Source organism: Cebus imitator, unplaced genomic scaffold, assembly GCF_001604975.1.
Source record: "Cebus imitator isolate Cc_AM_T3 unplaced genomic scaffold, Cebus_imitator-1.0 Scaffold115, whole genome shotgun sequence".
NCBI lineage: Eukaryota > Metazoa > Chordata > Mammalia > Primates > Cebidae > Cebus > Cebus imitator.
The window spans coordinates 5,232,818-5,249,020 of NW_016107430.1; the positions used below are offsets into that span (position 1 = coordinate 5,232,818).

At 47.3% G+C, this 16,203-nt stretch overlaps 2 protein-coding genes across 3 annotated transcripts in view; both read left to right on the forward strand.

Moving 5' to 3' along the window:
- The first annotated feature begins 598 nt into the window (after positions 1-598).
- Positions 599-2,231, forward strand: LOC119472723 (translation initiation factor IF-2-like). The gene is made up of 3 exons (XM_037742115.1): positions 599-764; positions 836-1,615; positions 2,017-2,231. The coding sequence occupies exons 1-2, from the start codon at positions 599-601 to the stop codon at positions 1,567-1,569; spliced, it is 900 nt and encodes a 299-aa protein (XP_037598043.1). The 3' UTR covers positions 1,570-1,615; positions 2,017-2,231.
- The window catches only part of DYNLL2 (dynein light chain LC8-type 2), a 23,386-nt gene continuing 7,914 nt past the window's right edge, over positions 732-16,203 (forward strand). Inside the window, exons 1-4 of one of the 2 annotated variants that reach the window (XR_005201915.1) lie at positions 732-1,003; positions 4,407-4,545; positions 6,424-9,812; positions 14,873-14,880. Coding sequence is in view for 1 of the 2 variants with exons in the window: in XM_017538851.2 (XP_017394340.1) it covers positions 4,414-4,545; positions 6,424-6,561 (270 nt within the window). In the remaining variant the exon portion in view is untranslated. Of the gene's footprint in view, positions 1,004-4,406; positions 4,546-6,423; positions 9,813-14,872; positions 14,881-16,203 lie in introns of those variants that run through there. The other variant, XM_017538851.2, reaches the window with a different exon arrangement.

Consider the following 16,203-nt stretch of genomic DNA (forward strand, 5'->3'; position numbering starts at 1 on the left):
AGGCCATAAATGTGCAAGGACAGCAGAGGCCTGCGTACCAAAACACCCCCCATCAATTTTGCTTCAACTCTGTCTCCACTGCTCTTGTAGATAAACACCAGCTGGGCGCCCAGCTGAGCGTTTAGGTCCTTCAGCCTCAAACAACAAAGGCTAAGCTGGAGGAAGAAGGTACCTTTCTGGACGTGAGGGGAGGGAGCCCTGGGCCCCTACGCCTCTCCCTCTCCCTAGTGCTGGCTGCCCTTCTCTTTCCCACAGACACGGGAGGAAGGAGTGTCCTGTCTTTTCCCCTGAGGCTAGTGACTTCACCTCCTCCCCGTCCTCTCTCTAAGGTTGGGGTCTCTACCTCAGCCCCATCTGCTCCCTGGATCTGAAATCTCCATCCCCCTCTCCCTTTTTTCTCCTTGGGACTGGGGTCCCCACACCCCTCCTCTCTCAGGGCCACGTCCCTTAATTCCTTTTCAGGCCTGGTCTCTCCAGCCCCGGGCGGAGGGGTCGGCATTTCTCTCCTTTCTTAAGGCCACGGCTCCCTCCCCCACCCGCTCCAGCTCCTCCTCCCTGCCCCCTCCCTCCGCCCCGAGGCATTGTGGGAGGAAACAAGATGTGGGGCGAGAGCGGCGCGGGGAGAAGCCCGCAGTGCGGGGCCTGGCGGGCGCAGCCAATGGGGAGCGCGGACGGCGGCGCGCGCGGCGGGGGGGCGGGGGCGGGGCGCTATTTTAGCGGGGGCCGCGCGTCCACCGCTCTCAGCGGCAGAACGGAGCGGAGCTGTGAGGCGCTAGCGCGGAGCGGGCGGGCCGGCGGCGCAAGGCGGAGCGCGGGCAGCCGGCGAAACTCCCAGGGCGGACCGCGGCGGGGAGTTATCGGCCCCTGGCTGCGGGAGCCGGAGACCGCGGCGGCGGCGGCTGCTGCTGCTGCTGGAGGAGCCCAGGGGACACCACCCCTGCCTGCGCTCTGCCTCGGGCCATCGCTGCTCCCCAGGGGCCCGTGCGGACTCGCCTCGGTGAAGGTGAGCTGTGGGTGGGGGCGTCCCCCGTGTGGCGGACCTGTGCCGGTCGCGTGCCGCTCCATGCGCCCCGGCCTCGCCGCGGTGGCCCTGCGGCTTCTATAGCTGGCTCCAAGGCCTGTAACAGGGCTGGCCCAGCAGTCCTCCGCGTTGACGGTCCGGGCAGCACCGCGCGCCCCCGCCGCCCCTCCCTCCCGGCGCAGCCCGGTCTGCGCCACTCTCTGCCCGGGCCACCCTCGTGGTGCTGCTGGAGGCCTGGGCTGCGGAGCTGCCGCTGCCCCCGCCCCCGCCCCCCGGGAGTCTCCCGGCGCTGCGTGGAGGCCCCTAGTATCAGGGGCCGGGGAAGAGGGGGTGGAGAGGGCTCGGGCGTGACGCGGCTCCTCCTGCCGCCACCGCCACCCTCTGGGGCGTCCTTCCTGCAGCTAGGACGCCCAGTCACTCCAGCGCTGTTCCAGGCCGGGCGGGGGAGGGCGGCCGACCGGCCGGGGCCGGAGATGGAGGGGGGAGGATGCTTCCTCGTTCCCCAGGTGCTGCCCTTCGGGACCGCAACGCTCTGGGGGATGGGATGATGGAGGGATACGGCCCCCTGGAGAGCCCAAAGGGGGAAGTAGCAGTGTGTGTGTGTTGGTGGGTGGGGAGGGTGGTCCGTGTCATTTGAGCATTTGAGGATTTACCTTTTTTTTTTTTTTTTTTTGGTTGCAAAACCCGGGATAGAGGATGGGGGTGTCCTGGAGTGCCCTTTGCGCTTTTCACAGGAGCCCTGGCTCGTGACTGAGACGGTTGGCCTGGGGCCCTCTGGCCATCTTCTCCTATCTGGAGGCCCAGGTCCCTTGCTTTTTACCCAGGAGGGAGGGGCTAGGCTCTACACCTTCCTCTGCTTTGCTCACGGGCACCTTGGACAGGGGTGGTAGGGGTTGGGCTTCACCTCTCTCAGATGCCTGGGGGACCAGGGGTGAAGAATCGTGCCGTTGTAGTCACAAGACCGGCATTATGTAACCACAGGCTCTCTACTGTAGAGTAGGGTGGCTTTTAATTACCGTAACAAAGTTGCTCCTTTGGACTTTGGGAAAGAGGCAGTGGAGCAGGTGAGCTTGCAGGCAAAATGGTGCCAATTTCATACTTTCACTCTGCTGTCTAACCAGGCCCCACCCCCACCCCTGGGTTTGTAAACAGTGCCCCCTTCTGAGTGGTAACCTGGAATAGGCCACCAGGTGACACTAGTTTTTCTTCACTTACACAGAGCCTTATAAGAACATTTCTCCCTGTGCTGCTGCTGTTCCTTTTCTCAAACCCATTGAGATTGCCCCACTTATTTCATTTCAGCCATTGGTTTTTGAAATGAAAATGTTGATTTGCCCAAGGTCATGTAGCCAGTCAGTCCTTGAACAGGGCTCATGGAATCTTTCCTCAGCACCACATAGTGCTCACAGATTCCAGTTGAGGATCTGACTTTCCCTCTCCAGAATGTAGGGGCAGAGGGTGCTGGTCTACCACCCCTTTGCTCTGTCAGTTTCTGCCGAAGTGGAACCAGCCCTGCTTAGTTTGATAGTGCTAGATGAAGGGGCCTTGGATGTGGTCAAGGGCTGCCTAGCTGGCAGCTGGTATGTGTGTGGTGCAGGCTCCGATGGTGGTGGTGAGTTCTGCTTTCCCTTTCAGCCATCTAGTCCACAGGCCAATGTGAACTCCGATCAGGGTGGCCTGGGATGATACCAAGGATCTGTCCTTGAGCACGCAAGCTCCTATGTAGCCATGTATTATATACAGCTGGAATGACAGCATCTCTTGTCCATTCGGCTGGGCCACAGAGTGGTGCTTTTAGGGGTGGTGTGATGGGGAGATTGTTACTGCTCCATGCGTTGGGACGCATGGTCGCATGCGTCCTCCATGGTCGAGGACAAAGGGCTCATCCTTCTCTGTTCCTGTGTAGTAGCTCACATGCCACCTGTCAGGCAGGTCCTGAGATTCTTCTCATCCCAGGAAGGGTCCATGCAGGGTCTGCTTGGGAACTCTGGTTGCTATGGGATGAATGCCATGGTCCTGATAACAGGGATATGAAACAAGGTTGCTAAAATAGTAATTCTTTACCTTTCTTAGGTACCTTTTTTAACCCTTTATCTCCAGGTTGTTCCCAAGCCTATGTTTATTTAGGGGAAGTAAGACTTCAGCATTCCTTTGAGGAAAATAAGATATTGTTCCCTAACATAATACCTTTCACATCACCTAATAGGTTAGTACTTTTTGAATGAATGAATAAATTTGACATGAGTAAGCACCAAAGAAATGACAAATCAGTGTTGAAGCTGGGTCCAAAATCTAGGGCTTTCAAAAATTGTATTGAGCTTTAAAGAATGAACATTGTACTGAGGAGAGTAGGGAAGCAGAGGGGAGGATGGGACAGAGACATGTCCTGTGTGACCGACTGGCTAAGTCTGAGGCTGCCTGCTCACCCTCTCTACCTCTAAGGGATATCTCAGCCCGGAGTACTTGAAGGGATAATTATCATTATCTTTGCCCCACAGGGCATTGGTGGCCTGGAATATACCCTACCCCTTTTTGTATAGGGCAGAGGTTGGCAACATTTTTCTGTGAAGGGCCAGATAGGACGTATTTTTGGCTTTGCAGGCCATACAGTCTCTTGCAGCCACTCAACTCTACCATTGTTACATGTTCCTGCAAAACTTTATTTTACAAAAACAGGTGGTAGGCTGGATCTGGTTGATGGAAAATCCCTTGTAGACTGTTCTTGTCTGCAGATGCTATCATATAACTTTAGTTAATCCTTAAAACAACTCTCAGTAGAGAGCTGTCCTCATTGCTAAAATGAAAATAATCAAAGGCAAGAAGTCCAAGTGACTTGTCTAAGACCACTAGAGATAAACTCAGGACCAGGAGTCAGGCCTACCGAGTCCTAGTCCATCTTCTTTCTGCTGTGATGCCAATGATGTAATAACGGTCATTAAATCAGAGGCTTATTCTGTTCAAGTGTTAGGATACCTAGTTTATTCTCGGGACAACCCTGCAGTCCCCAGTTTACAGATGATGACAAAAACACAAAGATAATGTAAGTTGTCCAAGGACACAGCTAGTAGATGATACACTGTAATATCATCTTGACTATTGGTGCTATTCAGAGTATCAGAAGTAAATTTTAGAGTTGGAAAACCTCATTTTACCTATGATAAAAACTGATGATTTATTATGTCCTATTGGCCCTATATTTCCCAGGTGGGAACAATGTCTCTGCTAAACGCTTAGGAGCTCTCTCTCCTAATGCTTCATGTCTGTGTTTTTTGTTGTGCTCACCCTGTATACTCCCCTCTCTCACTGGGACCCCACACCCAGCAGCTAATGTTCACTGCCCAGAGCATGGAGTTGTGTCAGCCTTACCTCTCTGCTCCTTCTGTAGTGTCACGATGTCTGACCGGAAGGCAGTGATCAAGAACGCAGACATGTCTGAGGACATGCAACAGGATGCCGTTGACTGTGCCACACAGGCCATGGAGAAGTACAACATAGAGAAGGACATTGCTGCCTATATCAAGAAGGTGAGCTGGGGGAGCTGGGGGCTGATAGCCAGGGTTGGGGATTGATAGCTGAGCTAACCTCTAGGGAGATCTGGAGCTGGGAACATAAGAAAGCCCATATATCCTATGCAGACAAAACCCTAGGAACTTGCAAAGCAGACAAACTAGCAAGTGATTCTGAATTGCCCAAGCATTGACCTTAAGAGTTGTTAATAGCTCTGTTAGGTGTGTGCATATATGTTTACTTTTATAGATAATTATGCTACTGCAAGACATTGGGGAAGTATAAGATTATGCAGAGAAACTTCAGAATTAAATATTTTTGGCCCAATTCAGAACTATTCAAAATTAAGATCAAGGATATTTGAAAGGGAAAGATGTACAAATTTTCAGGGAGCTACATCATTTAAAGTGGGTATGCCTATAATAATCATTGTGTAGGAGGTTTCCTTTTTTTTTCCTTAAAAAGGACTCAGATACTACATCAACCCTTTCTACATTCTTAAGAAAAGGGTGGGCTTGAATATACAATTTTTAAGAAATGGATGAGCAATAATGGGGCCATAGGTTTGGTCTCTGAAAAATTCCTGAGTGAATGCGTGACTGGATATGGTTAACATGGTAAGGAAGCAGCTGAGCCAGAAGTAAGAAAAAGGGTACTGGGGCCCCCCTGATTCCCAGTCAGGTCCCATATCAATTGGAGGCATAGTCCCAGTATTTGACATTCTCAGCTCTGGCATCTCAAGAAGGATGTGTAAGAATGGTACAGTCTGGTCCATTGAAGTGGTAGGGTCTCTTTGAGTTTTACAGAACTGTGTTTTCCTACCCAAGTGGGTAGGATGAAAAGAACCTCTAGAGTCCTGAGAGACTTTTTTGGGTGTGGAGCCAAGGGTTGCAGACCCATTTGGGACTTCACCTTCTCGCTGTCCTGTAGTCGGTCCAGCTCTTATTTTGCTTATGGAGAAATGATAACTAGAGAAGTAACTGGCTCTCCTGAATTACACGAAGTCTAGAGCTAGGATTGAAGCTGGGTTTGGTTTTCACTTTCCTAGTACTTCTTGGAGAGTTGTGTGGTATGGGGGCTGTGAGAAGACCAGACAAGTTGTATGTTGAGCATATTGAGGGATGGAGCCCCAGAGTTGGCAGCATTGGTGGGCCCATGGTGGGGGGCTGCTGCCCTTTTATGGCCAAGGCAGGATGCCTCTAGAACTGAGTCTGCTGGCTGAGCCACAGATAGTAGGGAGCTGATTAGCTCACAAAAATTTTCTGTAGTTTTGATGCTGAACTTGTGCCCCTGAGGGAATTTCCTTGATCTCATGGTGGAGGTCTTTGTTCTGGTACATAGAGCCCACACAGTGCCAGGCACATGGGAGTGCCTTTAACTTTAATGTTTTATGTAGAACTCCTCCTGATACTCCTGATGTTTGGTCCTGTTTTGCTCTAATGCCTTGGTGTTTAACATTTGGAAATGCTGGTTTAGTAACGTGTGATGCAGCGGGTGGTGGCTCCCCATTTGTGCCATGCTATTTGACAAATGGTCCTTTATTCCACTGGCCTCTCTGATTCCCTTGCTGAAGAATCCCAGGGTGGGTTAGGGGTGGTGTGAGTGGGTGGGGTAGCTAGAGGGAGGACAGATGATCAGAATGTAGAGTGCTGGAGGCTCAGGGGAGAGAAATAATGGAGCCTTTGTGGTGTTCCATTATTAATGAGGGGAAGAGTGTCCTGGCCAGCCTTAGAACCTGAGCTCCTGAGGTTTGGGGAGCTGAGGCCAAGGGGTGGGGTGGGGGTGATAACAACTAAATGTGTTGGTGCTGGAGTTGCAGGGAGAGACTCCCATTCTGATTTCTCCTTCTCTAGCTACCCTAGTTACCTTTCTTCTCTACCTTTATTCTTTTTTAGGAATTTGACAAGAAATACAACCCTACCTGGCATTGTATCGTGGGCCGAAATTTTGGCAGCTACGTCACACACGAGACAAAGCACTTCATCTATTTTTACTTGGGTCAAGTTGCAATCCTCCTCTTCAAGTCAGGCTAGGTGGCTGTGGTGAAGGTGTCAGTGGCGACGGCAGCGATGGCAAGCAGGCGGCGTTGCTGGGACTGTTTTGCACTGGGGCCAGCATCAGGATGTCCTCTCCAATGGCTGTGCTACTGCATGGACTGTATACTCGATTTCATGTGTATGTTGCAGTAAACAAAACCAAACCTCTTTCTGTTTAGTTGCCTGGGGAAGAAGGCTGCTTTATGTTTATTTTTCAAGACTTTAAAAATATTTTTTGGTTGTATTGCACTAGGAAATCTCTCCCATCTCTCCCTTTTCTCTTTCTTTCGCTATACAAAATAACAGGCCCTCCACAAATACTAGGAGGCTGAAAGACTAGGAGGGCTGAGGAAAAGAAATAGGTCTCTGGAGGTGGAACTAAAACTGTGCAGCTGCCTCTTCCTGGCGGTGGATGCTGCTTTGGGAGGGCCAGGGAGTCTGCAGGGGGACAGTGTTGGGATTGTCAAGGAGAAAGGGATAGGAATGAGGTGGAGGGATTGATCTAGTACCAGGGAGAATATTCCACTGAACTGTGATTCAATGGCTTGGGGCAGAGGGGGTGGGGAGGGGATGTGTTCTTTAGGGGGCCCTGAGATGTGTTTGTCTGTGGTGTGTGGGAGTGGGGAGCAGACTTGTCTTGCTGTCTTGTCAGAATTTCTAAGTAAGGGCTGTGTCTTTGTGGATTACCTTCTTTTGTTCTTCCTACCAGAGATCATGACAGGAGGATGTTGGGGGTAGGATTAGCTTGAATTTTTTTTTTTTTTCTTTACATTCTTCTTGTCTGCTCCCTGCTTAGCCCTCAGTTTTCTCATTCCTCTGGAGTTCTCTTAGAGCAGCCCCTGTTGTTAGTTGGCTGGCAAGGGAATTTCTGGTGACTGTAGTTCCTTAGTTAGGTGTTAGCAATCAAACCAAATCGATGTCTCCCTTGATTCTCCTGTGTGTGTGTGTGTGTGTGTGTGTGTGTATGTGTATATATATGTGTGGGGTTTGGGGTAGAGGGGAGGGAGGGGGTAGGACAGTGTGGAATCTCTAGGGTGTATGGGTAGGTAGAGGACACAGTTCTAAGTGGGCCTTTATGTTAAAAGCTTCTGGGAATACCTGTTTTGGAAGTAAAGATAGGTGTCCACTCCTTGCTGTCATCTGGCCCAGACACTCTGCTTGCTCTCTGGCTGTCTGCTCCCTGGGAAGGCTTTAGGAGGACCACCCAGGACAGGATGACCATGCTGCCATCTGCTCTGGAGCTGGGTCTCTGTGCAGAGGGACAGTGACTGGATGGTTGTAGTCTCTCGTGGGAGGTGAGGATGGAAGTGATAACGAGCTGAGAGGAGCTTCTGGGGAGCCTTGGAGGAGGTCAGTCTTGTAGTGATGAAGCCAGATAGCAGGAGATGGAGCAGGGCTGTGAGGGGAGGAGATTCCAAGGAGGATGCAGGGGAAATCTTGTCTGTTAATGTAATAGGAGTAGGGTGGGGTTTGGGGTGGGGTGGTCATTGCCGTTTGAGCTGCTGATTCTCATGAGTCGCCTTCAAAACTCTCGTGTAGGGTTGACAATGTGGGGGGTGGGGAATCCAACTTATTTTATTTTCAAGTCCATTCTTGGGGCTAGTGGGGAGGCAGGAGAATGCCCCTCCCTAAGCCCTTAGTGTGTGCTGAGCTTGCTTTTCGATGTTGGCAGGGGAGGGAGGACCTGGGTGGTGACTGAGTTCTATATCAAACCCTTCAATGGGCACAAAATTGAGTGCTTGATTTTAGGTTTTATTTTTTTATGAATGTCCAAATCTGTTTCCCCCTGCCCTCCCAGACTGTGTGGCCAGTTGAAAGTGTCTAGTTTGTGTTCATCTCTCCCTCATTTCTGGAGCAGGGCCTGAGACCCTGCCACATCTCCTATGCTCTGCATCCACGCCTCTTTTGGACATTAAAGGTTGACTGATGCACCTCTGCGCTGTTTGGGTCTCTTTGGGGGTTAAGGGGTTGGCCTAGTGGCAGTGGTGCCACACAGTGGGTGACGGTGGAGGATTCCAGGATGGAGTAGAATGGGGACTGAAGAGAAGACCAGGCACAACATACTGATTGACCTGAAGCAGCACTTATTTGTGCCTAGGCTTATGCCCCTTAAGTGGAAGAAAACTAGCCAGCAGCACTCACCCTCAAGGGCTCCTGGGTCCTACCTTCCTTGGTGGTGATGACCAGGTGAGCCATATTTTGTGTCTTTGGGATAGTAGCTGCTGCCTTCCTAGCTGCCATCATGGACCTGCCTGAGCTTGGCTTCTTCAACTTTTGCCCAAAGTTCATCTCTTTCATACTCTTCCCTTCTCTGCTTCCCTGAACCTGGGAACTATTTAGCAAAGGGTCTGGCCACTCAGAAATGGAAAGCTGGGAGTATTCAGAAAGATGGAGCCTCTTGTGGTGGAACCTAAGTGATTCTCGGACTCCTATTGCCCAGACACAACTTGAGAAATCTGCAGTGCCAAGACTGAGCGTGTCTGCCCACCCCTGACTACAATGTTGTATGGCTGCAATCCTGATGGAGGGGTTAGGGAGCCAGAGGTGCTTTGGCTTCTTTGTGTTAACCGTTTATTTACTCAAAAACATTTAAGAGTTCTTGTATGCCTGGGCTTAGGATGCTGTTCGTACAGTAGAATGAGACAGGCAAGTTCTAGGCTTCTGTGACATGCAGGCTGTTATGTGTAGAGCAGACATACACACCCCGATCAACTTTTTCCAATGGTGATAAATGTGTTATCAAGGGAATGAACTGGGCAATCAGTTATTGAGTGTTAGAGGTAGATAGATAGGGTTCCTCCAGTTAGGAAGGAGGTTGGATAATCTTGGCGAGAAGCTCTACATCTGGGGCAGTGAGGTCCTAAGGGATTAAGATTAAAAAAAAAGGGAGAGTAGAGCCCCAACTTCTGTTACTGCCTTAACTGACATAAGTAATTTGACAGAGCTGGAGCTTTGGGAGGGAGAGTGAGGCCACAGTTCACATTTCATCAGGAATGAGTATCTCCAGGGCCAAAGCTTATCTGCTTCCTGCCCTGATGAAAGGGGTAGTCTAGTGGCATCTTTGAACAACACATTTCCTGCACAGGTAGTAGGTGCACACTGCTCATCTGGAAGGCTAATCCTGCAGGGCTTACTGGAGGAGATGAGCCTCCACTCTGTGGGGCCCAGCATAGGAAAAGATGTGAGCATGTGTCACTGAAGGGACTGTGGAAGGCAGATGGAAATTGTGGGATTGTCTCAGAAGAACTGTGGCCATGGGAATGCCAATATCGCTGCTTGTATCCTGTTCTCCAGTCTTCTGGGGACTTCCTTTGACTGAACCCAGCCAAATGGCAGATGACAAGGCAGACCCAGAGATGTAGTCTATAGGGTTCAGTCCCCATCCCTACAGGGAACAGCAGGAAAGAACAAGGTGGTGACAATCTAAGGGAGGCAAATGGAGAATAACCAGCATGGTGGGGAATCTTTGTTGCTGTGGTGCTGTCGATCTCTGTTCCCTGAACTCTAGTGTCCTCCAGCCTAGACTTAAGGTGTGGCTCCCCGCTAAATTATTCCCTCACCTCTTTTTAGTCTTTGCTCAAACATCCTCTTATCAGAGGGGCCTTCTGATATCCTGTGCAAGGTAGCACCTCTCCCCCATCACTATTAACCTTAATTCCACATAGCACCTGCTAAGTTTGATATAATTGTTTACTTTCCGGCCTCCGACAGCTAGAATATAAACTCTGTGAGAACATTTTTCTCTTAACTGCTTATCTTGAAGCACATAGTAGAGCACCTGTCCTGTAGGAAGTGCTTGATGCATACAAATTGGTCAAATGGAAAAAGGGTGCGAGCAAGCCTGGGCAGTGCTGGTGCCCCAGGGCAGCCATTCCTGAAGAGAATGGCTGCCTTAGGTATGGCTCTCCGTGTTGCCCAAGCCCTGCCACCTTAGCAGGTGTGAGAGGGTCACTCCCTAAGTGTATTTAAGCCTCAGCCCCTCTTGCTTGCCAGTGTGGGAGGGTGAAATAGTATGTTCATAAAATGTATTTTATTTTTAAAGCATTTCAGTTTATGTTGCTGAAACCTGAGAGCACCCCTCTGAGCTAGACTCAGTAATCATTAGCCACATTTTTGGATAAGCAAACTAAAATCAGAGAGGGTGAGTGACTGGCAAGGCCCACGTAGCTGGTGGCATCACTGGAGCTTAGCACTGTGATGTGCAAGGGCTTGACTGGGTTTGGCAGCAGGCGTCTCATGAATACTCTTTAAGATGTAGGCCCAGATCTCTTGGTAGTGAATCCCTGATGTTCCCTCTCTTGGGGCTCTGGTTTAGCAAGGACAGCGAGGATACTTTCCTCCCTCCCTCCTCCTCTCTCCTCTCTACTAAGGGTTGAGGAGCCACCTCTTCATCTTTAAGGCCTTTGGGAGAGATGGGTCTTCTAGTCTTAGAAGGGAAAGCAGATGCTCAGAGTTCTGACATCTTAGGCCTCCCCTGAACAAAAAGCATAGACCCTTCATTACCTAGTAACAAATATGACCTGTCACCTGTTGAGGCCAAGTGTACCTGTGTGTCTGTCTTTGTGATGTATGAGGGCTTGGTGTCCTCACTAATGTACATGAATACTCCTACCCACAGTAGTCTGTGCCAATACAGACATTCATAAGAAAGATAAGAGAACCAGCAGAACCCCAGGTTCTGCCTCTCCTTCCTCCCTTTGCCCAGATGAAGGTGTGTAGTCTGTGGTGAGCTGCTGGACACTCCTGTTTTGGGCTTTCTAGAGAGAATCCAAACATGCAAAAACAGTGTGGTAGTGAAGGCAGAACGAGATCTAAAATCAGAAGACCTGGAGTCGAATCCCAGCTCCAACACTTACCCACTGGATGAACTTGGACAAGGTACTTGATCTCTCTGATCCTCGATTTCTTCATCTATAAAATGGAAACAATATGTGTCTTTTTCTAAAAGGAAAAATCAAATGACATCATATATGTGAAAATGCCTGGAAAAGGGTAATGATGATGATGAAGATGCTGATTATTAGGGTATCTAATAAAGTTGGAGAAAGAACAGAATCCCCCCTCACATCCCTATTACACCACCAGCGTTCTCCCTCCCTGCTCAGTTACACCCATGCCATAGGGAAGGAGCAGGGAAGAAACTTGTCTAAGATCACATGGTTGTCCGCAACAATTGGGACGCAGAACTTGATCTGACTCCCAGGCCAGGTTTGATTTTGGTTTGCAGTGGCAGAGAGGACTAATTTATCACTGGGTTCTGAGCCCTCTACTGAACTCTGGATTGCCCTGTACTTGGTGGTGGTGTACAGTTAAGTAGTTTTTAGCATATACACAAAATTATGCAGCCATCACCACTATCTAATTCTAGAACATTTGGTCACCCCCAAAAGAAACTGTGTACCTGTTTGCAGTCACTCCCCCATTCCCCCTTCTCCCCAGCCCTGGGAAGCCACCGATCTACCTTATATCTCAATGAATTTGCCTATTCTGGACATTTCATATAAATGGAGTTGTACATGTGGCCTTTTGTTTCTGGCTTCTTTCACTTAGCATGATGTTTTCAAGGTTCCTCTGTGCTGTAGCACTTATCAGTACTTAATTCCTTTTTCTAGCTGAGTAATGTGTGGGTTTATCACATTTTGTTTATTCATCTGTTGATGGATGTTTGAATTGTTTCTATTTTTTGACAATTGTGATTAGTTCTGCTATGAACATTGATGTACAAATTTTTGTGTAGATACATGTTTTCGATTCTCTTGGGGCATCTTTTATTTGTTAATGTCAGTTTTCTTTAAAAAAATCTAGACAGCTTGGCAAATTTTTTTCATAAGGGATCAGATAATTATTTTAGACTTTGTGGTCCATATGACCATATATATATAGATTACAGTTTCTGAATTTTGCCATTTGAGCCTGAGAGCAGCCATAGACAATATGTAAACAAATGAGCATGGCTATGTTCCAATAAAACTTTTAAAAAGCAGGGGCCAGATTTGGTCTGTGGAGCATAGTGTAACAACCCTTAATCTAAATGACACATTAACATGATATATTATTCTAAAGGCACAAAAGGCAAAAGTTCTCCCTCCCACCTCTGTCTTCCAGCTACTGGGTTACCTTCCTTAGAGGCAATAATGTTAAGAGATTCTGTGTCTCCTTTTAGATACAGTTAATAATGAGCATATTTTAAAGTGGCTATGTACTATTCCAATGTGTTGCAGATAGTTTAATCAACACAAAAGAACTGAGGTATCTGAAGGTAAAAGAACACTATTTGAGGGGTGTTGCACGACCTGCCTATCTTACTCCTCAATCAGAATAATTTTTTGAACTCCTGAGATTTGCCCAGTCACTTTGGGGCCATGTCTGATGAATGCTCGGTGATTCCTTTAGGGTCAAAAACAAGCTCTGACTCTGAAGAGATGCAAGATTTTCTCAGATGATTTGTGTATCAATCAGAGTTCCACCAGAGAAACACAACCAGTAGGTTATCTTCTATCTTGTCTAATTTCATATCCAGGTATCTGACATCTACCTAGATTATTTGCAAGGAATTGGTTTAAGCAGTTGTGGGGGCTTGCTAGGCAAATCCAAAATCCATAGGGCAGGCTGTGTGGAAGGGAGGTCTGGAAACTCTCAGACGAGCTGACATTGCCGTCCACAGGTGGAATTTCTCCTTCTTCAGGGAAACCTCAGCTTTCAACTGAGTGGATCAGACCCAACCATATTATCCAGGATAATCTCCTTTACATAAAGTTAACTTATTGTAGATGTAAATTACATTTACAAAATACCTTCCCAGCAACATCTAGATCAGGTTTTGAGTAACTGGGTATTAGAGCCTAGCCAGGTCAACACATGAAACTGATCACCACAATCCATGTCTTGTTAACTTGGCACCGGTACAGATCTCCTTAAACCATTTAATCTCCCAATAAAGACAGCAACAAAGTAAAACTTCTGCCTATCATGACACAGTTGTAACCTGTGTACAACTGAAAATGTGCTCTTTTTCCCAGAAGAGAATTCATAGTCCTTGACTGGTGTTCACTTTTATTCTTGATAATCCGGTAACTTTACTAATATTATGTAAATGTAGCTATTTCAATAAATTTTATGTTTGATGACAAGGGGATAAGAGGGAAGAAAAAATATACATAAACACACACGAGCATTCATAACAAAATAATGACTACTCATAATAATTATAGTACTCACTTCTGCAACTGGTCACATGATTGTAGCTGGTGTTTATAACTACTCTTCTTCACTACTTATTCCCTATTTTATTTGCCTTCCTCAAGAAACTCAGAGCTGGTTGTAGTTCTTTGCCTGGTGGGAGGGCCCCAAACTTTCATTCCTGAAGGGTCTGGGAAATTAGAAGTCTTACCTGCATTGGGTTATTACTGTTTTCCACTGGCTTTAATCACCGTAGGGCATGGTAGTACTATGAGATGTCCTGAGGGACCTCTTGTATTCCAGACATACTTTTCTTCCCTCCGTTGTTTCAAATTAAGAAGCTTAATTTCCCTTTGGTAGTCAGGAGGAATCACCCTGGCCCAGTGGAGGCAAACTCTTCTTTACCTGTTGATTCAGAATCATGGAGTGCGAAATGACCCATGGCAGTCTTCACTTCCAGTTCAATGAAATAATTGTTACTCCTGGTGAAAGCATTCCTCCCTTTGGAATGAAGACCTCTAGATCAGCAAAGCATAAAGCTACAGAGATGGGAGGCAAAGCTTTTACCAGTGGATCATTAGGGGTAATAGTGAGTTGTGCCATTTCATTTCTACTACTGATCCCTGGAACTGTGAATCCTAGCTATATGACAAATAGCACCATATGTGGGAGGCTGAGTTGGAATATATATGGTCTCCTGAAGGACACTGCCTCCACCCTGCAAGGTGTTGCCACCAGGCTGGCACTGTAACTAGATCTTTAAAAGGCCATTCCGCCTTTCAAGTCTCGGGATGATGGAGAACATGGTAAGCTATGAGCATGGGCCCATTGCTACCCCTCACTTGCTGTGAAATGAGTTTATTCATCAGAAGCCCTACTGTGTGGAAAAAATGGTGATAGATAAGGCATTCTGAAAGTCTACAGATGATAGTTTTGGCAGAGCATTAAATGCAGGGAAAGTAAATCCAAATCTAGACTGTCTGTTCCAGTAAGAACAAAGTGTTGCCCTTTCATGATCGAAGTATTCCAGTCAACCTGCTACAAGGTGGCTGGCTGATCACCCCAGGGAACGTTGCTGGGTCTCAGCGTTGGTCCCTGCTGCTGGCAGATTGGCAGATGGGATACTCAGCAGTGGCTGTGCTCATGCTGGCCTTAGTGAGTGGAAATCCATGTTGCTGAGCACATGCATACCTTCCATCCCTGCCACCATGGCCACTTTTCCAGATTCCTATAGAAATGAAATGGTACAGTATGTCCTTCTTTGGGGCTTTGGGTTTTTTTTTACTCAGCATAATTATTTTGAAATTCATTTATGTTGTTTTTCTGTGTATCATAGTTTGTTCCTTTTTTTACATTGTTGAGTAGTATTCAATTGTATGGCTATACTAAAGTATATTTATCTGTTTCTCAATTAAAGGACATTTGGATTTCCATTTTGGCAATTATGAATAAAGCTGCTATAAACATTTACATACAGATTTTTGTGGGTTTCGAAGGGAAAGTCATATCCAACAAGATTTCCATTGGCTCCTTGTGTGATACGTCTTTCCCTTAGAAACCCACAAAACTATACAGATTTTTGTGGGTTTCGAAGGGAAAGTCATATCCAACAAGATTTCCATTGGCTCCTTGTGTGATACGTCTTTCCCTTAGAAACCCACAAAACTATACAGATTTTTGTGGGTTTTTATTTCACTTGGATAAATAACTAGGAGTGGGATTGCTGGATCTTATGGTAAGCATATGTTTAACTTTATAAGAAACTGCCAAACTATTTTCCAGAATAGCCACACCATTTTGCATTTCCACCAGCAATGTATGGGACTCTCAGTTACTCCTCATTCTCATCAACATTTGCCATTGTCAGTTTCTTTTTTAAAATTTTAGCTATTCGGATAGTATGTGATGGTATCTCATTCTGGGCTTTTAAAATATCACATTTTTTAATTAAAAAAATTTAAATTGGCTGGGTGCAATGGCTCACACCTGTAATCCCAGCACTTTAGGAGTCTGAGGCAGGTGGATCAACTGAGCTCAGGGAATTTGAGACCACCCGGGGCAACATGGCGAAACCCCATCTCTACAAAAGTTACAGAAATTTTATGTTAGATGACAAGGGGATAAGATGGTGTGTGTGAGTGTGGTAGTGTGTGCCTGTGGTTCCAGCTACTCAGAAGGCTGAGATGGGAGGATTGCTTGAGCCTGGGAGGTTGAGGCTGCAGTGTGCTGTGATGGCGCTAGTGTACTCCAGCCTGGGTGAAAGAGCAAGACCCTGCCTCAACAAACTAAATTAAAAATTTATTTTTGAATTGACAAATAATTATACACTTTCATGGGGTACATAGTGATGCTTTGATACACATAAACATTGTGTAAGGATAAAATCAGAGTAATTAGTATATCCATCACCTCAAATACTTGTCATTTCTTTGTGATGAAAACATTTGCCCAAATCCTCTC

Bases quoted from the DNA above. Each gene is read 5' to 3' on its own strand.
- LOC119472723 (XM_037742115.1), top strand. From the start codon at position 599: ATGTGGGGCGAGAGCGGCGCGGGGAGAAGCCCGCAGTGCGGGGCCTGG. The intron at 765-835 runs GTGAGGCGCTAG...CGAAACTCCCAG, and splicing joins CGGCAGAACGGAGCGGAGCT to GGCGGACCGCGGCGGGGAGT.